Source organism: Notamacropus eugenii, chromosome 1 (genome assembly GCF_028372415.1).
Source record: "Notamacropus eugenii isolate mMacEug1 chromosome 1, mMacEug1.pri_v2, whole genome shotgun sequence".
Lineage (NCBI taxonomy): Eukaryota > Metazoa > Chordata > Mammalia > Diprotodontia > Macropodidae > Notamacropus > Notamacropus eugenii.
In genome coordinates, this window is record NC_092872.1 from 482,257,158 (window position 1) to 482,284,786 (window position 27,629).

Consider the following 27,629-nt stretch of genomic DNA (forward strand, 5'->3'; position numbering starts at 1 on the left):
AAGTAGCATTGAAATAGTCACCTTTTGCATTGTGAATAGTCAGATATCCATGTGATTATCACAAAACAAATATTAAAAGAAGATAGAATGCTATAAGGCAAGAATTACGTATTTATATATTCTTTAATTATATGTTAGAGTTATATATGTTCTTAGGGCAAGAGTACAATTGTTGCAGTTCAAGATGTGGTATTGCTCTCCTAGGTTTATATTAATATTGTAATTACCTTCCAAGCTTTATAATCTATTTTGTTTTTACATCATTTATATTTCCCAGTGTGTCTGAAGTTATGGTTTTTTACAGTAAAACTGAGCTGTCCCTTATAAGAGTAAAAAAGAGGGGAAAATGTTTAACAGAACTGATTAGCAAATTGAAGTCTGATGTATGTGGTGTTCTACACTCATGGTCACCTACCTTTGCAAAGGGAGAATTGGGGCCTTCTCATATCTCTTCTTTGGGGCTAGACTTACTCTTTATAATTTCACAGTATTTAATTTCAGTTGTTTTGTTGTTCTTCAGTTTACATTGATCTGATTGTGTGTATTATTTTCAGAGTCTGCTTCCCATTTTTTATCATTTCACATAAGCCATCTCATGCTTCTGTATTCATCATATTCCTCCCTTCTTGTAGCACAGTGATGTTCTACAACCACCACCCCCTCCCAAGTCAATCTTTCTGCCACAAGTCTTTTCCCACTCTGATACATCCATCCACACAACTGCCAAAGCAATTTTTGTAAAGTATAAGTCTGTGTCATATCCCTATTCAGTAAACTACAGTGGTTCTGTATTGCTTCCAGGGTCAAATGTTAAGTACTTCATGTGTCATTTAAAGCTCTTCTCAACCTGACCTTTTCCGTTCCAGTTTCCTTCACGTTATCGAGCCATACTGGCCTACTTGTCATTTGCGTATGACACTCCCATCTCGTCTCCATGTCTTTGCACTAGATGTTCCCATGCCTTGTATGTGCTCTCCCCTTCCTTACTTCCACCTCTTAGAATCTCTGGCTTCCTTTAAAACTCAACTCAAGCTCCCCCTTCTGCAGAACATCTCTTACCCCATTTTCCTCAACTGCTAGAGCATCTCTTCCCAGATTACCTTCCATTTACTTTCTGTGTACCGAGTATGTATCTTTTTATATGCATGTTATCTCTCCTATTAGAATGTAAGCTCCTTGAGAGCAGAGACTGCTTTTTTGTATCCCAACATTTAGCACAGTATCTGGCCATAATAAGTGCTTAATAAATGCTTATTGATTGACTGTATCATAGCTTGTTTAACTATTCCTCAGACAATGGGCATGGTTTTTTTCCTACTTCTTTGCTATCACAAAAAGCTCTGCTATGAATATTTTAGTGTATATGAGGTCTTTGTGTCATTAACTTCATTTGGGTATATACTAGCAATAGAATCTTTTGAGAGAAAGGTTATAGACATTTTAGTCACTGTTAAAATTTCAAGTTGCTTTCCAGAATCTTTGGACCAATTGTACATTAATATTCCAAATAAAGCAACTTTTAGAGGAAACTTATTATTCATATTTCTTTGTTCTCAACACCTAATTTACTTTAATGTGGTCCTCTTTGGAGATGTGCCACCAATCTCATCTGACGATAAAACAGCCACCAAAGACTGTTTAATGTGCTGAGTAGGTGCCTCAGCTGGTTGCTTGATTTGTACCTGTTTACTTAGCTAAGTCAGAATGATTGAAATCAGTTGTTTTAGGTACATTTTCCTTTGCTTTATTATATTTCCTAGGTAGAAAAGGTGTACTTGTAATAAAAGTCACATCCAATTTTAGTTCAATAAATATAGACACTGGGAATATAAAGATGAAAAAGTCTTTATCAGTAGGGATATTACGTTCATAAATAAGTATCACATTGATACCTGTTAGGACAATGAGAAGCTTTGTATTTCTAAAATTATATATTATGCTTCATTATAATTTTGTAACCCTCAACCCCCTTTCTTTCTTCCTCTTTTTTTTTTGTTTAGAAAGATGATGTTTTCTGTTAGACGTATACTGTCAGACAGGGGTACAATCTAGACTCTCCTATGATGCTATAATCTTTTCTACAACATTCCTAACAAACATTCAGCCTTTCCTAGAATACTTATTATATTAACTTGGGTAAATCACTTAAACTCCCTAGGCCTCCAAAGTCCTTCCGGTTTTAGGTCTATGAACCTGTGATCCTACCCATTTGCTGCAATGTAACAGCTTAACATTTTTACACATTTTGTAGTAGAATATCAACCAATATTCTTCAACAGATGTGGCTCCTTGAGAGCAAGGGCTTTTTTTTTTTTTTTTTTTGGTATTTATATCCTTGGGCACAAAGTGCACAGTGCCTGACACACAAGTGCTGAATAAATGCTTGTTCAATCAATCAGCAGGCATTTTCTCAGTGCCTATTATGTCCTGAATACTGTGCTATGTTGCTGGAGATAGATAGGAAAAGTAAAAAGTTGAATTGACTTGCAGACTCTATAAGTTTTTTCTTATTCATTTTAGCAAAACATTGTATTAAGAGAAATAAAAAGATAAATGAAGGCACTGCCTCCATTCCAAGTGTTTACATTCTCTGGTAGAGGAAATCAAACATCTATAACACAAAAATTTTAAAAGGATGATACCAACAAAATTCTGTAAGAATTCAAAAAAGGGACAGTTGACCATGTGGGAACTTCTCTTGTCTCTCAGAACACTGAGAGAGTTTTTCACTTAGGGAAATGAAGAACTGTCACTTCATATCTGGGACAGGGAACATATGAACCCTGTGAGGAAGCCTCTCAGCCGAGCCTATTAATTTTGGGGCCCTTTGGAATGATGTAAGTAAAAGTTAGCTTCAACGGATGTGTTTCCTAGAGAGTGATCCTTTTTGTGCATCAAGTTGTTTTAGATAATGCCTGGGGAGTCTTGCAATTTTTGAAAGAAACTCTCTGGTGAATATTACTGTAATAAGAGCCAGTACTCCCTAATGTTTTATGTTGAGATATCACACTTATAAAAATATTAATTTGAAAGCTATGGATTTGTTCCAAAGTATACCAAAATACACATTTTGAGGGAGATTACTTTTTCCTTAGATCTACATGTTCAATAATAGCAAAAGAAAAACTCACTAATAATGATTTTTTAAATGTTTGTGCCATTGTGGCATTCCCTTTTTTTTAACCTTAAGTAAAAGGGAGAAATGGATAACAGCCTTTTAAGAAGGGCTTCATTTGTCTCCCTCAAATATAGACATGATTTTAGATTTCTGACTTATTGTTAATTTTCTTCTCACTACAGATTGCTGCTAAAATTGGAGATGCAATTCCTCACTTGAATAATTCCACACCCCTAGTGGACCCCTCAGTTTATGGTTATGGAGTACAAAAACGACCTTTGGATGATGGAGGTAAGTTACCTTTTAAAAGAGTGATCCTTTCAGATTCTTGTGAATCTGTTTGGAATTCATTTCTTCAGGTACTCTCTTAAACTTCTCATTTTTATTAGGAATAGTAGAGGAAATATTTGAGATGAAGTTCTAAGAATTGAATATGACTTTCTTAGCTATTCATTCCCCAGTAGTTCATGTTTTATTTGCCTTCATAAGATAAAATTCTTTTCAGTTGTGGCTTATCTTTGAAATGAAGACTTTATTTAGTTCTGAGTATCAGTTTTGAAGTAATTTAATAGAGGTCAGGTTTTGGTTGACTCTATCCATTTCATGTACATATGTGAATTGAATTCTCTGAGAACTTGAATGATGGCACGTAGATATTTTCAGAAGCTATAGATCAGGATAATCCCTAGCCCATCCATGCTAACTGTAGCCATGTACAGTGGAAACTTCAGGTGTCTTCAGAACCCTGGCAAGAGCCCTGAAAAACTGGCAGGTTGAACTCGGGTGCCATCACAGATTGGATTACTGATATGACTACTCCTAAAAAGTGAAAGAAATAGTGTGTTGTAGTTTTGTTGACTGGTCCTATTCAGTGTTTGGGTACTGCAGGAAAGAAAGCAACACATTGGAACAAATCGAAATACCTGTGCATACCCCACCTGATGGGCTGTTCAGCACAGATGGCCCTGATCGTTGAAGTGGCCACATAATAATTGTACGTAAAATGGACTAAAGATATGAATACTTGGATTATGCGCCAATGCTGTTGCATAACAAAATTGCAGACATCTTAACATCTATAGAAAAGGGGTTTATGCTGCTTTTTGTCAATGATATGCTCAGCTCCAAGTCATGTGACAACATTTGCCAACTAGTAAAGGGTCAGTACAAAATAATCATATTTCTAAGCTTATGTTAGATTAAATAATAGATGAAATTGAGGAGCTACTAAAATCTGAAGAGGGAATTTTTGAAGAACCTCAGATCATTAAAAATCTTGACAATGTTAACCCCAGAAATTATACCTAATAACAGAACAGATGAGGTAGATGGGAATACTTAAATTGTAATTTCAAAAAGTCTTTTTTGTATTTGATGGCATGAATCTAACTGGCAGATCAATTATACAAAACAGTAATTTTAAAAAGCTAGTATGTGCTATAACGATTTTTAAAAGCTGATATCTACTGTAACTACCATGAATCAAGACATTCTTTCACAGTGTTTGACAAAATGTAAAAACATTTCAGGACCTGCTCACAGCAGTGTATGTGGCAGCTGTTGCCATGGTAAGAATCATAAGAGGAAAAGTGGAGCTCTTAAAGAATACCCCTAAGAGCAAGTGTCAAACACCATTGTGGCAGAAGTACCTTGAGAGAGCTATTAGAGATCTCTGGAAAGGGCATCTGAAGATGGCATCAATATCCAACTGGTACACACAGTAAAAACTTTAATAGTATTTTGCTCAGGTAAAGGCAACAAAAAAGGAACATGCAGAAAGAAATCTGAAAAACAAAAACATTAGAAACTCTAGATTCCCAGAATTAGTCAAGAAGCATTTTTTTTAGGTGTTTACTGTGAGTCATGCACCGTGCTAAATACTGTGGTTATAAAGAAAGGCAAAAACAATCCCTGTCTTTGAAGTGCTCGCAGTCTATTGGGGATACAACATGCAAACTACTATTCACATACAAGATAGATATATCTATATATACAAATGGGGTAAATTGAAAATAATGTCAGAAGGCACTAGAGGAGAAAGGGAGGGGAAAGATCTACTGGGAAAGACTTCTTGTCTTGAAGGAAACCTGGAGGCAGAGTTGAAGAGGGAGAGCATTCTAGGTCTGTGAGACACCTGTGAGAAGCAGAGTCAGGAAAAAGAGAGGATCATGTGAAAGGAATGGCAAGAAGTCCAGTTTTGTTGAATTGTAGAATACATAAAAGGGACTAAAATATAAGAAGACTGAAAAGATAGGAAGGGGCCAGATTGTGAAGAGTTTTAAGGATTTTATGTTTGATTCTGGAGATAACAGTGAACTACAGGAGTTTATTGAATAGAGGATGACATGGTAAGATCTGAACTTTAGGAAGATCTCTCTGGCTTCTGAGTAGAGGGTAAGCCAATTACCAACTTAAAGAAAAAGTAGGTTAAATAGTGCAGATAATCAAAGCAGACAAATCAAACCAAATAATTCCAGCAAAAGCTACTATAGATTCTTGAAAAAATCAAATAAGAAAGAACCCTAGAAGAAGGACATATGGTTCATTGCAGAAAGTACAGTACAATAAAAGTGCAAGTTAGATCAAACAAGGTGGAAAGCTTACGTATCATTAATTAGTGAATGGCATAACAGGTATGTGAAAGGAAGTAACCAAAAATCTAGCCCCTCTACAAAACTTGAAAATACTGAGGCAATCTAAGATCCCTAATTTTCTAAACACTTCTAAGTGGCAGCATAAATTGCTCTGAAGGCACCTTACTAGTACATTTGCCTGATTCCCTTTTAACAGAAGATACCATCTGTTATCAAAAGATTAGAATGCAAATGATCTCTCCAAATATAAGCCAGTTATTTCCTTTTATACTTTATACCAAAACATTTGCAAGTTTTTTTTTTTTTATTAAATTTATTTATTTAACTTTTAACATTCATTTTCACAAAATTTTGGGTTACAAATTTTCTCCCCTTTTATCCCCTCCCCCCCCAAACACCAAGCATTCTAATTGCCCCTATGACCAATCTGCTCTCTCTTCTATCATCCCTCTCTGCCCTTGTCTCCATCTTCTCTTTTGTCCTGTAGGGGCAGATAGCTTTCTATACCCCTTTACCTGTTTTTCTTATTTCCTAGTGGCAAGAACATTACTCGACAGTTGATCCTAACACTTTGAGTTCCAACTTCTCTTCCTCCCTCCCTCCCCACCCCTTCCCTTTGGAAGGCAAGCAATTCAATATAGGCCATATCTGTGTAGTTTTGCAAATGACTTCCATAATAGTTGTGTTGTATAGGACTAACTATATTTCCCTCCATCCTATCCTGTCCCCCATTACTTCTATTCTCTTTTGATCCTATCCCTCCCCATGAGTGTCAACCTCGAATTGCACTCTCCTCCTCATGCCCTCCCTTCTATCATCCCCCCCACCCTGCTTGTCCCCTTATCCCCCACTTTCCTGTATTGTGAGATAGGTTTTCCTACCAAAATGAGTGTGCACTTTATTCTTTTCTTTAGTGGAATGTGATGAGAGTAGACTTCATGTTTTTCTCTCACCTCCCCTCTTTATCCCTCCACTAATGAGTCTTTTGATTGCCTCTTTTATGAGAGATAATTTGCCCCATTCAATTTCTCCCTTTCTCTTCCCAATATATTTCTCTCTCACTGCTTGATTTCATTTTGTTTTAAAGATATGATCCCATCCTATTCAGTTCACTCTGTTGCAAGTTTTTTTTTTAAAAATTTGTTTATTTAAGTTTTCAACATTCATTTCCACAAAATTTTGAGTTCCAAATTTTCTCCCCATCTCTCCCCTACCCCCACCTCAAAACGCCAAGCATTCTAATTACTCCTACCACCAATCTGCCCTCCCTTCTAACATCCCTCTCTTTCCTTATCCCCATCTTCTCTTCTCTCCTGTAGGGCAAGATAAATTCTGTACCCCATTACCTGTATTTCTTATTTCCCAGTTGTATGCAAGAACGCTACTCAACAGTTGTTCCTAAAACTTGGAGTTCCAACTTCTCTTCCTTCCTTCCTCCCCACCCATCCCCATTGGGAAGACAAGCAATTCAATATAGGCTATATATGTGTAGTTTTGCAAACGACTTCCATAATAGTCATGTTGTGTAAGACTAACTATATTTCCCTCCATCCTATCTTGCCCCCCATTTCTTCTATTCTCTCTTTTGACCTTGTCCCTCCCCGAGAGTGTTGACTTCTAATTGCTTCCTCCTCCCATTGTCCTCCCTTCCATCATCCCCACTCCCACCCTGCTTATCCCCTTCTCCCCCACTTTCCTGTATTGTAAGATAGGTTTTCATACCAAAATGAGTATGCATTTTATTTCTTCCTTGAGCCAAATGTGATGAGAGTAAGCTTCACATTGTCCCTCTCACCTCTCCCCTTTTTCCCTCCATTGAAAAGTCTTTTTTCTTGCCTCTTTTATGAGAGATAATTTGCCCCATTCCATTTTTCCCTTTCTCCTCCCAATATATTCCTCTCTCACTCCTTAATTTTATTTTTTTAGATATCATCCCTTCCTGTTTATCCTGTGACCTTTGTCTGTATGTTTATAATTACTCCAACTACCCAAATACTGAGAAAAGTCTGGAGTTACAAATATTATCTTTCCGTGTAGGAATGTAAACAGTTCAACTTTAGTAAGTCCCTTATGATTGCTCTTTCCTGTTTACTTTTTCATGCTTCTCTTGATTCTTGTGCTTGAAAGTAAAATTTTCTTCTCAGCTCTGGTCTTTTCATCAAGAATGCTTGAAAGTTCTCTATTTCATTGAAAGACCATTTTTTCCCCTGAAGTATTATACTCAGTTTTGCTGGGTAGGTGATTCTTGGTGTTAATCCCTTTGACTTCTGGAATATCATATTCCAAGCCCTTCAATCCCTTAATGTATAAGCTGCTACATCTTGTGTTATCCTGATTGTATTTCCACAATACTCAAATTGTTTCTTTCTAGCTGCTTGCAATATTTTCTTCTTGACCTGGTAACTGTGGAAGTTGGCTACAGTGTTCCTAGGAGGTTCTCTTTTTGGATCTCTTTCAGGAGGTGATCAGTGGATTCTTTCAATATTTATTTTACCCTCTGTTTCTAGAATATCAGGGCAGTTTTCCTTGATAATTTCATGAAAGATGATGTCTAGGCTCTTTTTTTGATCATGGCTTTCAGGTAGTCCCATTATTTTTAAATTGTCTCTCCTGGATCTGTTTTCCAGGTCAGTTGTTTTTCCAATGAGATATTTCATATTATCTTCCATTTTTTCATTCTTTTGGTTTTATTTTGTGATTTCTTGGTATCTCATAAAGTCACTAGCCTCCATCTGTTCCATTCTAATTTTGAAAGAACTATTTTCTTCAGTGAACTTTTGAGCCTCCTTTTCCATTTGACTAATTCAGCTTTTTAAAGCATTCTTCTCCTCATTGGCTTTTTGAACCTTTTTTTGCCAATTGAGTTAGCCTATTTTTAGAGGTGTTATTTTCTTCAGCATTTTTTTGGATCTCCTTTAGCAAGTTGTTGACCTGCTTTTCATGCTTTTCTTTCATCTCTCTCATTTCTCTTCCCAATTTTTCCTCCACCTCTCTCACTTGATTTTCAAAATATTTTTTGAGCTCTTTCATGGCCTGAGACCATTGAACATTTATTTTGGATGTTTGGGATACAGAAGCCTTGACTTTTCTGTCTTTTCCTGATGGTAAGCATTGTTCTTCCTCATCCAGAAGGATGGGAGGAGATATCTGTTCACCAAGAAAGTAGCCTTCTATAGTCTTATTTTTTTCCCCTTTTTTGGGCATTTTCCCAACTGGGTCCTTTGTCAAGAGTAGGGTATACTCTGGGGTTCTGTAAGATCTCAGTTCTTCCAAGGTGGCACAATTAAGTGTGTACACTGGTCTGGGAGCAGCCAGAAACTTTTGCACCCAGAATACATCCAAGGCTAGGCTGGGCTCCGCTCTGTGTCCGGTGCGACAGATCTTTCCTATCAGCCTTTCCAGTCAGCTTGGGCTGGAAATCTCCTCCACTCTGTTGTTCTGTGGCTTTTGCTGTTCTAGAATTTGTTGAGAGTCTTTCTTTGCAGGTATTTTATGGGCTGTGAGGGAAGCGCTAGTGTAAGTGTGTCTTTCTACTCCACCATCTTGGCTCCGCCCTTCCCCCCCATTTGCAGTTTTTACTACGAAGAAAACATCTGTAATTACTTAATAAGAAAACAATATATTAACTCATGAACAAAAAGGATATTGCAGAAAATCCACGTAGTGTATAGAGCAACTTACTATCAGATAATCTGACCCAAAAAAACTATAACATACCATCTTTGTTATCACAGAACCTTTGACTTGGTCCCACTCTCTTAGTTTATTCACATATTACAAATATATAAAATAAATTTATAATATCTACATGGATAACTAATTTCTTGTTTAAAATATGCCAACACAGTAATCTCTAGAGTAATTAATATAAAACATGATTTTTTCAGAGAGACCATTTAAGACCATTATGTCTCTTTCTAGCTTTAAGTACATTATCCTACTTCCTAAGTAGAATGAAGTATAGTTTCCAAATTAAAGGAGTCAAATAAGAACATCATGTGTATGGATGAAATGATATCAAGCTCTATGGCTCCATCAGAACAGAGCTTTCTCCAGTGATACCAGAATGTGATTTGAACTTGATAGGTGTAAAATTCTTAATGTATACCAAGGAAAGATGGGGACTGAAGGCTTCAAGCTCAAATATAGAGTATGGTTGAAGGTGATACCTGTAAATACCCTAGTCTCCACCAAGCAAAACACAATGAGTATGAAGACAACAAAGCTGTGGCTGAACATAGTAAAGAAACTTAGTGGCGTTCTGAAATTAAAACTGATAGAGAAAGTTTGAAAGTAATTAACAACCTACACAATTATTATGCCAGTAGTAGTAGTAGTGATGGTAGTAGAGGTAGTGTAAAACCTTTGGAATTTTAAAAGGGACACTAATACATTTGGAAAGTGATCAGACAAAAAATATATATCAACAAAATTCAGACTATATTGCCCTAAGGCATCTATAAAATCATTAACATTTTTCATGCCAAAAAGAAGGAAGAGATTAATAAATGCTCTTAGAACATGTGATAAACAATGCAGAAACCTACTGAAAAACTTTTAAAATAAGCACATATCTCTTTCACTGGGCAAGAGTAACAGATAAAATAAGCACAAGTATTGGATCAAATATGTGGCTTACCTCTAGATTGAATCTAAGAAATGACTAATATCCAAGAACTGAATCAAAAGGCCCTCCATAAGTGACATCCAAATGAGCAATATGTCAACAAAGAAGCCTCAGACATGTTTGACTCATCATGTCTTTTTTTTGTGGAATTTATTATCATAGTTCAGGACTAGGTCATTACAACCAGAAACTATAGAAAGGTTTACCCTTAAGGAGTTTGTACTTAGTGTTCAATATAGATTATTCATGGAAACAATGGAGATTATGAAGCATATTGCTGTAAGGTACTAAAATTTAGTGCTTATCAAATGCTTGGTGGCTAGATTTATGCATCAGAAACTTTCAGTTGTTAAGAGAATTTAGGATCTCTATTACCTTTTTTTAATCCAGATTTCTTTCTGTGTGTGTTGTTTTTTTCTTTCACTTAGTTGGGCAATATCATGTCAGAGTTAACATCAATATCTTGTTGATCCTATAGAAAACAGTCTTCTGAAAAATTGCTTTCATTATTTTACGTTTGATGTTCCATAGACTGTAAAGGAATGATGGTGGTTAGTGAGTTTTCCCAAGACCCTTTCTACCTGAATCTGTCAGAAAAGCTGGAAACAATAACAACAACAATAATAGTTGACATTTATGTATCATTCAAAGGTTTTCAAAGCACTTTACAAACATTCTCTTTGGGGCCTTACAGTAGCCCTTTGCATTGGATACGACAAATGTTATTATCCCCGTATTTAGGTCAGGAAACTACAGCTCCCAGCAGGATTCAAGCCAAGGTCTCTCCTGACCCAACTCCAGCTCTTCTTCCAGTACACTGTACTGCATCTTGGAGGAAGGTGGTGTGATATTCTCTCTTAAGTTCACATGCAGTGTTTTTTCTCATTCCTTTGTATTATTGAGGTTCTCATGAAAGTAACTTTAGCTACTCTTCACTTTTACCAGTAGGTGTTGGTTGGGCATGACTTCTTTGCCTTACTCTTATCTAAAAAGATAAGAATTGCTGTTGTTTTCAGATGGCTTACACTAGTCTTTTTTCCAGGTGTTACTGTAAAGAAATGTGATTGATATGTTTAGTTGAATATCGCAGTGTTCAGATGATTGTGGTTCCTTCAAAGTAGTCACTTTGGGGAAACTGTATGATTCTTTTCCTGATCTTTCCAGTCCTCAGAACATTTCTTGAATTCCTCTTCGAATTGCCTTCAGAATCCACAGCATAATGTTTTAAATATCCTCACTTGGGACCACTTCATCCTTAGAGGATAGTTTTGATTTTTGGAAATAGCCAAGTCATTTGAAGTGGTCCGTTCAAGAAGATGGATGTTTGTGCTGGGTCACAATTTTTTGACCTATGAAGAAGTGTGACTAAGAGGTGTGACTTTAAGATAAGATTTTCTGTCTCAGAAAGCACTGATGAAAGAGGAGTTCCAGAAAAAAAAATATGGCCCTCAAAGGTGGTTATTTTGAAGGGGAAAGCACTCATTTCAATGTCCATATTCTGCTCTGTTTCTTAAAATAGTTACATCCCAGATTGGGTAGTCTACCAGCTGAACTGAGTTAACGATCCAAGTAGTGGAGAAGAAACAGGGACTGTCATACAGAAACAGGATTCTGGTTCATAGATCTACAACTAGAAGGGACCTCATAGGTTATTGAGTCTTAGTCCCTATTTTACAGATAATCTGAGGTCTAGAGAGATTAAGGGACTGAACCAAGTTAAGGCAAACACAGTTGAAACTGCCACTGGAAAATGAGGCTTTACTGAATTTTTCCGTTTGCCTTCCTTGACTAGAAAACTAAGAGTTTTCTTAGATAAGCATTACTGCTTATGTTTTCTTCATTTTATATCTAGTAAAAATCCATAATGTAAGGTAACCCTTTTATCAGGGTAGGGGAGGTGCAGGCATAGAAGAGGAAGAGATTCATGTTTCATTTCTTCCCACATGGCACCACTGTAAACATCATGTCTAGCTTTCCACATAAATCTTTTTAATGGATGGTGTCTCTGACCCACCAGTTCCAGAACTCTAGATCAATATGGCACATCTAAAAAAATAAACTTTGTTTTCACCTACTGCTTACAGTTAAAGTAATAAAACATGTACATGTATTAAATTGTTAATCTTATACCCTGACTAGATGGAATTCTTAGAATACATTGGAATGAAACTTCTTAATGGCACTTTGTGCAACTTAAATTTTTTCTGCTCTTAGCCTACCCACTTTGAAATATATTATTCCAGTGTTCCCATTTTGCAGGTGGAGAAACTAAGGAACAAATAAATTCAAGTGACAGCCCAGGAATGTTGCTCATTCCATTGGATAATTTTCCTTCCTTCATGCTTCTAATGTAATGTAATATAATTTCATTTATACCTGCCACTTTGGGCTAAATATTTTTTAAAAGAAAATGAAAACTTTCCCTTTTCACTTTCAAATATTGAGTCTGCTTAAGGTAGAAATATTTAAATCTTCCCTGTTATGAAGCATATATCATCTGTGGACTAGGAATTCCTGTGTGTTGTACAAAAACTTCCTCTGTATTTGAAGAAGACATTCCCTTCTAACTTGTTATGTTTCCATTTTTCTTCTAAAAATATCTTCTTCTTGTTGCATACTGAATTTCTTCTTTTGGCTAAATTACAAGATTATGCAAATTTAATTTGTCTGTTTTGAGTGAAGTCATTTAAATTATGAATTATTTCATAAGCCTAAGTGGTAGCAAATAACAAAATTATGAGAGGAATCATTCTAACTTAATATGATATTTTATGCCCCAGTAATCAGAAATAAAATTTCCCTTTTACCTAAATTTATTCTAGATATATAAATTTTTGGTTAAACTTTGTTAGGTAACTTGAATATTGGTTCTGACAACATCATTGCATCATTTGTTTTCCTGGCATGAGCAAAAGATAAGGTCATGAGGCTAGGTGTTCCATTTTCTTGAATATACATGTAAGGTACTTTTTTTTTTTTTTAAACTGTATTGGTATTTACTTGACAGCTCTCTTAGAGTCAAAACCGTATTGCTGTTTTGTTCATTAAAAGTTTAGGAATGCAAAAAATAATAAGAATGATTCGAGCATTTCTTAATACTGCAAGACTGTGGAATTTTTAGTATAATAAATGGATATCCATAATGACAAATTTTTCTTAAACTGCATTTTGTAAATAGTGACTGAGCCTCTGAATAGTTCAGAAAATAAGCTAGCCCCTGAGCACTTCTAATTTGTCTAAGAAATAATCTTTTATTTGAAATTGATGTAATTTCCTGTGAGACCAGCATACAGCTATGCGCCACCACCCCATCCCCCAATTAGTGCATATAATGAATCCCCTAAAGTGGTTGGATGTTCTGACATATACTTTCCCAAAAAGCACTACTCTATGCAAAATCACATAATAAAAACTACAGAGCTTATGAGGAAAATGAGGTTAAGCTCAAAAACTTCATCAGTGACACATTTTTTAAAAATAGGAAAATAATGGTTGCATAATATTATGCATGTTAAATGAAGTTAAGAAATACATAAATACTAAAATAAATAGTGGTTTCATCTGAAACTTACGGCTGCTGCTTGGCCTGCCATTTAGCCTGCAGATTTCCACCCCCACTCACCCCTGGCTTCCCCAGGCTGCAGATAGGCAACACTGGGCCTCAGTCTGGAGTCTATGGCTATAAGGGAAGTGGGAGTCTAGAAGTAAGGATGGTATGCACCAGCCTGAAGATATATAATAAAATGACACTTTACCTTAATGAAGAGCTGAAGTTTGCTTGGACTTCTGCAACTTCTGAGTTACTGTGAAGTGGTTTTCTGCATTCTCAATGTTTCTCTCAGAAGAAAGCACACAAAAGCAGATTTGAAATGTTCCCTAAGAAATGTATTATGTTAGAACAAATTCACGTCTTTGAAACATGTTACAGAAGAGCCGACTATTGGAATTCACATGATGTGAAGCTATAATTACTTTAGAACCTGGGAATTGATTCCAGCCCAATGGAAACATTCATTGTGATTTAAATTAGACAACCATTAAAGAGGATTCGTTACCAGTGAGGGTCTAGGTGTACATAATTCTGTAGTCCTTTAGCATCGTATAAAGCAAATCATTTTGAATTTTCGGAAAGTTACTCAGCATTAGCTATAAATACTCAGATTCTTAAGATAAAACCCAGGTGCGTCCACCTTTCAGCACGTCCTCGTTTAAAACTTTTAATAAACTTGAAGTGTACAATTTTGAGATGACTAATATCCTGAAATAGAAAAGGAATTTGTTTTAGATATAGAAAGAGATTTTGGTTAGCTGTATTAAAGGGTGGAATAATCTTTTAAGTACTTTAGAGTCATCAATTCTTGTTAGAAAATTAGAACCTTGTCTGCTGTTGGGGCAGGAATTTAACTGAAATTTCTAACTTATTTTGGCTTTTTTTCTTTGTGAAAATAGTTGGGCCCAAGAGTCATTCCCATCCTAAACTTTTGATCAGACTGTTTTAAAACTAAAGCTTCATGACCATGTAATGACAGGATATGAGTGAAATGCCAGAATCTTCAATTTGTTATTCATAGATTGAAAATTACCTGAACCTCAGATTAACTGACTGACAGAAATAGGTGATAATGTTGTTGACTTTATTAAGGTAGAATATAGAATTTTTATTGCATTAGGCATCCTATAGGTCTCTTTCCTAATATCAGCAGATATAGTCATATAGAAATAGGGGTGGTAGTCAATTTGGAGTCACAGACAGAGTGCTGGACTTAGAATTAGAGGTCCAGGGTTCAAGTCCTAGCTTTTTACATGTACTAGTCATTTTGACCTTTCCCAGGGCTAGCCTTGGGAAAGCCCTTAATCTTTAAACTTAAAGGAAATTAAGGTCTTAAGCTTGGAAGAGTTTTAGAAGTTGTTATCCCAACTTCTAAACCACTCTCTGAGTGATTAACTGTAGTAATTTATTAAATTTCAAACTTGAGCAACAGTGGTTTCCCACTAAGAATACCTAGTTCCTAGGTGGCAGAGTGGATAAAGCACTGGACCTGGATTTAGGAAACCTGAATCCAGATCCAGCCTCAGTTACTTACTAGGTTTGTGACCCTGGGTAAGTCACTTAACATCTGTTTGCCTTGGTTTTCTTAATTGTAAGATGGGGATAATAATTTTACCTATTTCTCAAGACTTGTGAGGATGAAATGAAGTATTTATAAAATGTTTATTTAGCACAATGCCTAGTGCATAGTAGTCTCTTAATAAATGCTTGATTTCTTACTTCTTTCTCTTCCCTCTAGTTAGCATTCCACAAACATTTATTATGGACCTACTATGGGAGGCCTACTTCAGGGAGGGCAAAGCTAGAGAGGCAGTAAAAACAAAGGCAATCTAATCTGTTGCCTCCCCTAAAGGAGTTTACAGTCTTACAGTATTTTTGTATGAATCTTCATCACTGGTTACCTGACATGTCTTTCCAAACAAACAAATATTTTCTAATATTTCACCTTAAATAACGAAGTAGTTTGCATGTTTTTCTTCTTTTGTAATTTTCTATAGTTAACAAACATTTGTTAAATTACTGTGTGTTAGGGGTTGTGCTAAGCATTGGGGTCTCAAAGACAAAAATGAAACAGGTCCTTTCCTCTAGAAACTTACATATTATCGAGGGAAAAAGTATCTACATGCATAAAAACGGACAAAATAAATACAATGTTAAGTAGCTGGGGTGAGAGCACAGGGAGAGGCAGGATGGCTTCATGTAGACAGTGATATTTGAAATGAGTTTTGAAGGAGTCTAGGTAATCTAAGAAGTAGACTTGAGGGAGAGCATTGCAGGCTAGGCAGGAAATGATCATTATGGTAGAGAAACAGCAAGGGCAGTTTGACTCAACTGCAGAATTCATGAAGAAGAATAATGTTTGTAATAAGCCTGGGAAAGTAGGTTGGAACCAGATTGTAAAGGGCTTTAAAACTCCTGACACAGGACTTCATTTTTGCTTTGGTTGGTGATAGGAAGCCACTGGAGTTTATCGAACAGGCGAATGACATGGTCAGACTTGTGCTTTAGGAAAAATCACTTTGGCCACCTTGTAAAGAATGAATTAGAGAAGGGACAGAAGAGAAAGGGAGACCAATTAGGAAACTTACAGTAGTCTAGGTGAGAGGTGATAAAGGCTGTATGAAGAGAAAAAAGGAGATAGATTTGAGAGATATTGTTGTAGACTGGCAGCTGTTTAGATTTTTGTAAAACTGTCAAATAGAGTATAGGATAGAATGTGATGGGGACTCAAGAGACCTAGACAAAAATTGGAGGAGGAAAAGAAGATTTCCAACACAGGAAATCAGGGAAGTCATATCTGAATTAAGACTTGAAGAAATGAAAGTGTTTCAACAGGTACAGATTTTCTGTGTAAAATATGGAGCCAGAAATAGACTTCTTTATAAGGCAGCATTTTCTTATTTTGATAGTAACACCTAAATTAGAACTGTTTTTTTTTTTATTTTTTTAAATAGTATTTTATTTTCCAATTAAATGTGTAAAGATAAATTTTAACATTGATTTTTTTAAAATTTTGAGTTCTGAATTTTCTCACTTCTCACCTTCCTAGGACGGTAAACAGTTTGACATGATACACACACGCACACACACACAAACACATGCATACATACATATATACATACATATGCAGTCATGTAAAACATTTCCATATTAGTCATGTTGTAAAAGAAGAAACAACAAAAGAAAAAAATAAAGTGAAAATAGTATGCTTTGAATTGCATTCAGACTCCATCAGTTCTTTCTCTAGATGCAAATAGCATTTTTTCATCTTTGATCATTGTATTCCTGGGAATAACTAAGTCTTTCATAGTTGCTTATCATATAATATATCAGTTACTCTGTACAATGTTTTCTTGGTGCTGCTCACTTCACTTTCCATCAGTTCATGTAAGTCTTAACAGGGTTTTCTGAAATCTGCCTGCTCATGTTTCTTAAAACACAATAGTATTCCATTACATTCATATACCACAACTTGTTCAGCCATTCTTCACTTGATGGGTATCTTCTCAGTTTCCAATTCTTTACCACCACAAAAAGAGCTGCTATAAGTATTCTTTTACAAATAGATCCTTTTCCTTTTTTAAAAAAATCTCTTTGGGATATAGATCTAGCAGTAGTATTGCTAGAACAAAGGGGATGCACAGTTTGATTGCCTTTTGGGCATAGTTCCTAACTGCACCCCAGAATAGTTAGACTAAGTATTTGAATGCCTTTGCACTCAGATAAAATCAGGCTGCATCTGCTGGTATTTGAGAAAATCAAAGTGATCCTTGATTAGACATAAAACTTGATAACCTGCTACCAGGGTCAACAAAGAGCCAACCAAAGTGGACTCTGGTGAGCTAGATGTTTCCTGAAGTGTCTTCAATGACCAGCTGAACAAATGTGGATTCCATTATAAAGAAATCAGGTTCTTGACTCTTGTCAGTATGAACCTAACTTTGTGTTTGTGCTCATTTTAACTTCTAGGATAAAGAATATGTAGCCTTCACCTTATGACATTATAAAGTATCTGCTTATAGTTACCATAAATACCATTACAAAATTCACAAATTTATTTATTGATTTGTTTGTTTTTGGATGTATTAATTTGAAGAGGCAACTGTAGTGTAGAAGAAAGAGTACTGATTTGAAGTCAGAAGCCCTGAGTTCTAATCCTGGCTCTGCCACTTACTACTAGTTCTGGAACCTTGAGCAAGTCAGTTGCCTTTCATGTCCTTTGGTTTTCCTCATCTGTAAAATAGGGATTATCATACCTGTACTGCCAACCTCACAGGATTCTGTGAGGATCAAATAAGATTTTATGCAAAATGCTCTGTAAATATTAAAGCGATATGTAATGTGAGTTGTTGCTATTATTATTGTCAGTTAACAAATGTTAATTATATGCAATGTGCAAGGAACTGTAAGAGATAGCAGAAGTATAAGACATGGATTCTTGTCTTAAGGACCTTGTAGGATATTTGGAGAGGCAATACCTTCTGCTCTATTGTTTCATATACAATCCCAGCAGCTTCCTGGACAAAAACACCCTTCCTTGGCCTGGGGTGTAACTGGAAAGTACCTACCCTTTCCCCTTTTTAAGTTTAGTTGCTTCCAGAGCAAGTTATGCGGTGTGGATGGGTTTGATCTGCATCACACATCTCATTACATTATCTTTTCTCTCAAACCAGTTCTTCAGAACTTCACTCTTACTGTTGATGGTACCAGTAACACTCAGTTTCACAATGTCATTGTCATTCTTGACTCCTTGATCACGTACTCCACTAATCCCAAGTAATTGCCAAATCTTGTCATTTTTTTTCTCTACATCATATCGAACATATCTGTCCATTCTTACAAGCCTCCAGCCTACTTTATACCCTCAGCACCTCTAACCTGGACAATCACAATAGCAGTTTTATGGGTCCCCCTGCCTTACATTTAACCCCACTACAATCCTCCCTTGACACTACTGCCAGAGTGATTTTCCTAAGGGCATATTTGTCTCCTCCTTCTCTCTTCCTTCCTCCCCCATCATTCAATCAATTCTAATGACTCCTATTACATATAGGATTAAACATAAACTCAAGTCATTTAAAATCCATCCCAACCTACCTTCTCAGGCTTATCTTAGGCTACTCCTCATCTTGTACTCTGTAGTCCAGCCAAATTGTCATTCTTGCTGTTGTTCACATCCATACAAAAGCACACCTGAAGTATCCAAATGAATTTACAAGTCGTCTCTATCTCCAGGACATGCAAAGGAATTTTTCTAAACTATTGAAGTATGTTCAGTTGCACTATTCTCACCAAATAGTAATATATTTTTATTGAGAACAAAAAGTTTTTTAGTACCCTAATAAATGTTTAAAATTAAATACTGTTTCATCTTCATCTCATTTTATTTCTATTTTTTGTGCATGTTTTATGAGTTTTACAGGGATTGGATATGAGAATTCATTGGTATAAGGAACTCCTTGATGAGGGAACTCCCTGTGTCGATGCAATTTGGCACCTTCTCTTCAACCTAATGTCTTAGAGAGCAGCGAGAAGTATTTAAATGACTTGCCCTGTGTCATGTAGCCAGTCCTTTTGAGAGACCCTAGGGCTCTGTTATTCCACACTGTATTTTTTTTATTATGTACACAATATATTTGTTTAATAGTAGGTACATGTATATGATTTATAACTGTGTTTTGGAGTACTATATAAATGTTATCTAATATTATTCTGGATATCATTTTCTAGGATAGTTGTAGATAATTTGGACAGTATCCAAAGGAAGTCCACTAGAATGATCAGTCTCAAGTTTATTCTTCATAAAAGCCTTGATGTTCATCTGGGTTTGAGTCTACCATTGCTCTCACTAATCTTCAGTCTGTTTCTGTTTACAGACTGCTTCTCGGCTGCCTATAGACACACCCCTATCTCTTCCATTCTCACTGTCCATCTCTGGTAGCTATTGTCCTATATCTCTTGTCCCTTTCTTGGGTTAATTCCTTGAGAAGGCCACTTATAGTGCCTGTTTTCTTTTCTTTCACTCTCCTCTTAACTCAGAGACAGTTGGACGGACAGAGAATTAGGAAAATTGGCCTCAAGCACTTAACTAGCTTGGTGACCTTGGAAAGGTCTCTTAAACTTAGGTTGGCCTCAGTTTTCTCAAACATAAAATAGGGATAATAATAGCACCTACCTCTTAGGGTTTTTGAAATGCAACAATATTTTGTGTCAGGCTCTGTGCTAAGTACTTTCCAGTTATCTTATTTGGTCCTCACAACAGCTCTGAGAGATAGGAACACTGTCACTATCCCCATTTTACAGATGAGGAAACTGAGGCAAACAGCAGTTAAATGACTTGCCCAAGGACACAGAGCTAATAAGTGTCTGAGGCTGGATCTTTAAAGGCTTCACCCTTAAAAAAAGAAAAGATTATGAAGAGATTGTTTAAGTAAACATCTAGAAAATAAAACAAAGGTCACAGACATGCTAGATGAACCTTAATAATTTTTTGACAGGGTTACTCAAGCTAATAGACTAAGGGGAATACCGTGGATGTGGTTTACTGAGATTCTAGTCAACTCATTTACAAAGATTTTCATGCTATTCTTGTTGAAAATATGAAGAAATAAGAGCTGAGATGACAGTACTGTTAGGTAGATCTGAAACAGGTTGTATGGCTGGATCCAGAGAGTAATCTTTGAGTCATCGCAAGTCAGTGTTAACTTGAGAGGAGGGCTCCAATGAAGTGCTTCATATCCATCTATATTTGGACCTGTGCTGTTTAACATTTTTATCAGTGACTTGGGTAAACACATAGATGACATGCTTAGCAAATTTTCAAATGACACAGAAGGGATAACTAACATACTAGATGACAGTTAAGATTCAAGATTCTTGATAGGTCACAACTTTAAGCCCATTTTAATAAGCTGAAATATAAATGTTGCCTTCCACTCACAAATACGTAAAATACGACAAAAATTCATCTGTAAAATCTCTAGGACTGGAGGTTTTAGTGAATTGTAAGTTCAGAGTGAACAATGTGATAGGACAGCCAAGAAAGCAAATGTAATCTTGAGTTTCAGTGAGAAATGCACAGAAAACATCCAGGAAGAAGGAAATTATAACCCTTCTGTACTCTGCCCTGATCAGACTCCATTTAGATTGTTGAGGGAGCAAGGTGGCTTGGTGGTTAGAGTGCTGGGCCTAGAGTCAGGAACTCAGTTACTAGCAGTGTGACCCTGGGCAAGACATTTAACCCCCATTTGGCTCGGTTTCCTCATCTGTGACGTGGGGATAATAGCAGCACCCACCCCACAGAATTGTGAAGAAAATGAGATAATCATAAAGCCCTTAGCACAGTGCTTGTCATGTAGTGCTATATAAATGTTATCTATTGTTATTCTGGATAGCATGTTCTAGGAAGGTTGTAGATAGTTTGGACAGTATTGAAAGAAGGTCCACTACAATGATCAGCCTCAAGTTTATTCTTTATAAAATTCAGTTAAAAAAAAAAACGAGGAATAGTTAGCCTGGAAAAGAAAAAAATATACTAGGATCTGATAGTTCTCTTCACATACTTGAAGAACTATTACCTGAGGAAGAGTGATTAGGCTTGTACAAGATTTATTCTTTTGTTTCCAGAGGGCAGAACCTACAGTTAATTCATTGTGTAGAAGTTACAAAGAGGCAAATTGAGGACACAATGGCTTCTCTCACTTGAGGCTTCTAAGCAAAGGTTTGAACAGGTTATATTACAGAGAGGAGCCTTTTTTAGGTATTTGTTGAACTTGATGGCCTCTGAGGTAGCCTCTAACTCTGAAATTCTGTGATAAATGCAGATTTAAAAAAAACTAATAATAAAATAAGGTAGTGTATGATAAATATTTCAGATGAGAAGCGGCATGATAGAGTTGATAAAGAAAGCCAGGCTTAGAACTGGGAGAACTTGGGTTCAGATTCTGCTCAGGCACTTAAATAGCAGCATGAGGAGGCAAGTCATTTAACTCCTTGGTCCTCTAGGCAGTGGTGCCAAACTCAAATAGAAATGTGTACCTATTGATTTAGAAAATCTCAAATTGATATTATGTATGTTGTACTGTATTTTTATTTATTTTTTAAAATTTTCCAATTAGATTTTAATTTAATCTGGCCCCCAGCATTCACCTTGAGTTTGGCACCTCTGCTGTAGGTGAGTCTCTAAGGTACCAAACTATATTGGTGGAGGATGTGTTCTTATCTGGGACTTCTCTATATTAATGAAATCATGGGTCCAGAATCTCTCTTTATGTGAAAAATGCCCCTGCATGAGACAGTTAACTGGTAAAGGACTTCACAGGTTTGACAGAACTTTAATAATTAGTTGATGAAAGTTGTGAAAGAGGGCAAACCATCTCTAGGTGTAGGGGGAGTGGTATGTTTAAAATAAAGTTTAAGAAATTTGGCAGGGACAGATGGTCAAGAAGGGGGTTGATTGGAGAATAGTAGTAAAGTTACAAAAGGAGGTTGGTGCCTGATTGTGAAGAGTTTTTAACAGTGAAGAAAATAGTGGTGGCAGTGTGCAGGATAGATTGGAGAGAATATAGACTGGAGGCAAAGAAAGAATTATAGCAGTTTGCAGTGTCTTGGGCTAGAATTATTCAGTTCAGGCATTTATTAAGCACCTACTGTGTGTCAAACACTGTTAGGCCCAGAGGTTACAAAGACAGATCTGAAGCAACCATTGCCTTCAAGGAGCATAAACAAAAGGAACATAATAATAAAATACAAAATAGAAAGTGGAGGGGGCAGGGAAAGCAGAAAGGAGAAATCAGGAAACTCTTTGTGTAAGGAGTCTTAAAGGGATCTAGGGGTTCCCAAAAGTGGAAGGAGGTTAGGAAGACCATTGCATTTCATGAGGGACATCTTGTGCAACAGCAATAGGGGGGAAGATGGAATGTTAAGAAAAGTAAATACCAAGGAGGCCAGTTTGGCTGAAACACAGAGCAAATTGATAGAGAGAGGGAAAACAACGTGAAATCAGTCTGGAAGAAATAGGATCGAATCAGATTGTGAAGGGTGTTAAATGTCAAATTGAAGAGTTTGTTTTATCTTTGAAGTAATTGTGTGCTACTGGAGCTTTTAAGCAGGGAATGACACAGCCAGATTTGTGTTTTAGGAAGATTATTTTGGCAGCTGTTTGCATAGTGAATTGGAGAAGAGAGAGACCTAAGGCAGGGAGACCAATTAGGAGGCTATTGGAATAATAATAAGTGAGAGGTGATAATAATACTAGCATTCATAAAGCATTTTAAGATTTGCAAGATGCTTTATATATTGTCTCATTTCAGCTTTTAAAACATTTTACAGTTGAGAAAATTGACTGAGAAATATTGTATTTTGCCTCAGGCTCAGATCTTCTGATTCCAGACCCAGCATCTACTATGCTACCTCTTTGCTTCTGTGAACCAGGATGGTAGCGGGCTTGATTGGTCTGCTTTAGGATGGTAGAGGTGGGCCCTAAAATAGGAGTGGCATGATGAGATTGAAAGCACAAAGGTGGAGGTCATAGAGCCTTATTGGGGGAGACCCTTTCTTTGAGACAAGGGAAGAAAAATGAGAGTGCATATATAGATGAAAAAATCTGAAGATTCAGTAGCATGTGAATGAACATGCTCCTACTAAATCTGTTCAGTATCTAAACTAGGAGATGAAAACCATGTTGGGTGGAAGTCATGCTGGAATTGAGGGCATGAGAGTAGAGATTTAGAACAGCAGCTAAAAGGACTAACGAATAAATATGAAATCTTAATTGACCAGAGATTGCATGAATTTGTGGTGGATCATACTTATTTATCTGGGAAATTTGAATGAAGAAAGCAGAGGTTGAAAGGAAGTTATATAAAAGCTATACAATAAAGATTTGTCAAGTTTCCAAAAAGACTAGAAATCATTCTTGGGATACAGAATACTTATATAGCTCTTGAGGTCAACTTTAAAAAAAATAAATTCAAGAATTGTAAGTCATTATACGAGTATAAAGTTTTATCCTAATTATGGTGAGTTGAGTGTCCTAGCTTTTGGTGGAAAGATTATTTTCTCTAAAATTGGCACATCTTGTCATGCTCTAACTTTAGTTCATGTTGTTTTAGACAGATCGCTGAACTTGATTTGCTTTCCTCTTAAAATGCTATTAAATTTGAACAGGAAAAACAGGCAGGACTGTGTCCTGGTTTCGTTTACCGCTTTGGTGTGAGGAAAATAAGTTCAGTTTTTGAGGAGTGGGAAGCAGTTATCCAACCATTTTATTTGCACATAAGTGAAATCAGCACAACTGATCTCTGGTCTTAAAATTTTACTATTTTTTTAAAAATGCATATTTATTTCTTTGTTTTTACATCACCTAAATTTTCTCATGTTTCCCTCCCCTTCCCTATTTTCAGAGAGCTATCCCATGTAACAAAGAACTTTTTTTTTAAAAAGAAAAAGAAAGAGACAGAAGAAAAAAGCTTCCAGCCATCAGTACATCTAAAAAAAAATCTCAATATCTCTCCTTTGGACTTCTCACCTCTGCAGAAAAGTGGGAAGAGTTGGGAAGTGCTTCTCAAAGCTTCTTGGCACATATAGTTGTGCAACATTCATTTTCTTTTGTTTTTTGTTGTTTTCCACATACATTGTTGTAGTCATTGTGTTGTAGTATTGTTTTCTTCAGTCTCATATGGTCTTTCCATGTTTCTTTGTAGTAATCTTACAGCACAGTAATATTTAATTTCATTTATGTAATGACATGTTTAACCATTCCACGTTTGGTGGGCATCTGCTTTGTTTCCGTCTCTTCATTACCACAAAAGGTGTTAATATACATATCTAATGTGTTTTTAATCAGTGACCTCCTTGGGGTATATGTTCTGGGGTAGTAGAATCTCTGCATCCAAGGCTATGAACGTTTTAGTTACTTTATTTGCAAAATTCTACATTGCTTTCACCAAATGGTCGTATTCACAAGCTCCACCAGCCTCTCCAATGTTGGCTAGTCCTTTCTTTTGTCGTCTTTGCCAATTTACTGAGTGTCAGGTGAAACCTCAGTGTTGTTTTGATTGACATTTTTCTTAATGGTGATTTGTGACGTTCTTCCATACAACTGTTAATAGTTGGCTGTTCTTCTTTTGAGAACTACTGATTCATGTCCTTTAGTCACTCACCTAATGAAGAATGGTTTTCAGCCTTTTTTGTATCTATTAGCTGTCTGTGTAGCTTAGATACCAAGTTCTTATATGCAAAATTTGATGCAAATATTTTTCCCATTCATCTGCTTCCCTTTAGCCTAGAAGCATTGGTGTTGTTTTTGAAGAAACTTCAATTTCATGTACTCAAAATAATCTTTTATCTTTTATAATTATCTCTTTACCACATTTGATTCAGAAGGTTTACTCTTAAAGAGAATGTTTTACATATAGTATATGTACTTTCTGTAAAGAGATTGTGCTTTCCTTAGCATAGGTGGTATGTCTTGTTTTTAGACAACAGAAAATAAATTAAAAGCCTACCTATATATGAGTGAATATACGTGCTAGAATTCAGTTAAGTTAAACCTTAAAACAAGATGAAATGTTATCAACCAGCAGGCACCATTAGCAGGAAATGGGACTGATTTTTATTCAACATTCTTTTTTGCAGTAAAATGACTGTAGTTACAGTTAAATTGTGCTCAATAGGTGCACCTATGCATGTGATGAGAAAGGGGACATTGCATGGCCTCCGGAGTTTGACCTCCTCCCCATCATTAAGGCTATGGATAGATGTCTTGTGCCTGGAATTATGAGTTTGCAGTGCTTGAACATGCTGGTACCATTTTTCTCATCTAACAACTGGTCCCCATTTTTAGGAGCTAAATGGGAATGCCTCAGAAAGAATGAAACTTTAAATTGTACGTTTCAGCCTTGGTCTGCATACATCTACAAGAAAGAAGATGTTTGACATTCTTAAGAATCAACTCAAATAGTTAAATCCAATTTTGAACTTGAACATAAGACTTTATTCTTTTCTTTTAATGTAAAAACAGGAGCTTTCCGTGTCTTTGTGAAATGGTGTCTGCAATCTTATTTTCAGTATTTCTGGGCATTTCTGCTTGTCAGCTAAGCAGTTAGTCATTCAAAATTAAAGTGTCCATAAAACTTAGGACATATACTTGGCTATCAGAAGAAAGTTCTGTTTTGGTAGTGAGTACAAAATTTAGAATGATTCGTGAGTAAGAAATCCACTTGATGCTAATGTCAAGTAAGTGAACTAAGACAGAATTGATCATCATGTTTTGTCTGTAATAAACCTTTTATAACACATCCTTAATGCATTATCCAGGCTTATGGTCAGCATTGGTTGGTGTAGGAGCTTATGTCTTGGCCCAATGCCTAACTAAGCTCTCTGGCATCCAGTTTTCATTTGTCACACTCCCATGTTATTTTAATTTTTACCTTCTACTCTGCTGAGCATGTTCGTTCTCTTCAGCTGAGTTTGTTCTTTTGAAGAGTGTGTCAAGAAAATTATAAAACCATAAATGTCATTTCTCTATTTGACAGATGAGAAAAGTGAAGCCTAGAGAGGAGAAATGGCAGAACTAGTTATTGTAAATAGCACCTACCTCCTGGGTTGTAAGGAAAAGATGATCAAAGTTTGCAAAGTACCTTGCAAACCTTGAAGTACTATATAAATTGTTGTTGTTTTGATTTTTATTACCATTACTGGAAATACTGCATTCACAACAAGGCTCTTGAGACTTCAGTAAAACATTTTTACCTGTAAGTGACCATTTGTTTCTTTTTTCCTTTAGTAAATTCTTACTGAATTCTTCAAAGACAAATCCTGAAAACAGATCTGGAAAATAAGTTAATAGGAACTTGTAGCCATGACTTGAGGGACCTACCTTGCAAATTATTATTCATATTTGTGATTTAATTCACCTATCATTCTTGTCTTTCATAGGCATAACTCTCTTCAGAAGCTGAGATACCATTCAAAACCTTTTACCAATCTTCCTAGCTCTACTGTGCAGTATTCTCTCCTTTCCCAACCACCACTATCACAGTCCATCCAAATGAGCCTCCTCATCCTATGTCCTAAGACATCTCCATCTCCTATGTCCGTGTCTTTGTGCTAGTCGTTCCCCATGTCTGAAATATACTGCCTGCTCAGTCAAGCCTTATAAAATTCTTTTCCAGTTCAGGCAACCCTTCTTTCTGACTGGTAGGGTCCTCCCTTCCTATCATATTATATTCCAATACTTTGTATTTATCTTTGCTCTATACGTACATGCATGTGTGTATGTTATACTCATATTTGTTATCTCCTTCATTAAAATGTAAGAACCTTGACTGCAGGGATTGTTTCCTTCCTTGTATTATATCTCTTGGTCCTAGCAGAGTGCCTAACACATTGTAGGGCTTGTTAATTGGTTGATTCTTTTTTAAATTTGCAGTTATCTGGCTTTCACTTAGGATTGACTCAGCATCAAGAATACCACTTAGTATTTGTTTTCCCTTCTACCTTCTCTGCTTTTGAATATTCTGATTGGAACATCTTATATGCAGAACAAATATATGGAAAGGGGAAAATTAAAAGAAATTAAAACAACAGGTCTCTTATCCCTGAAATAGACATATATATTGATATTCTGAACTGTAGATTGTTATTTGCTATTGACCCAGAAGAAAATACTTTTGATTCTATAGCTTCATTTATTTTTTTATTTCTTTATGCATTTTACTTTTTTTAGGCCATAATCCT

At 36.1% G+C, this 27,629-nt stretch overlaps 1 protein-coding gene across 5 annotated transcripts in view; it reads left to right on the top strand.

Moving 5' to 3' along the window:
• FUBP3 (far upstream element binding protein 3) overlaps positions 1 to 27,629 on the top strand; it is a 69,858-nt gene that overhangs the window by 8,383 nt on the left and 33,846 nt on the right. For all 5 annotated transcript variants that reach the window (XM_072632728.1, XM_072632730.1, XM_072632727.1 and 2 more), the window contains exon 2: positions 3,301 to 3,409. In XM_072632728.1, coding sequence (XP_072488829.1) covers positions 3,301 to 3,409 — 109 coding nt within the window. The remainder of the gene's footprint in view (positions 1 to 3,300; positions 3,410 to 27,629) is intronic.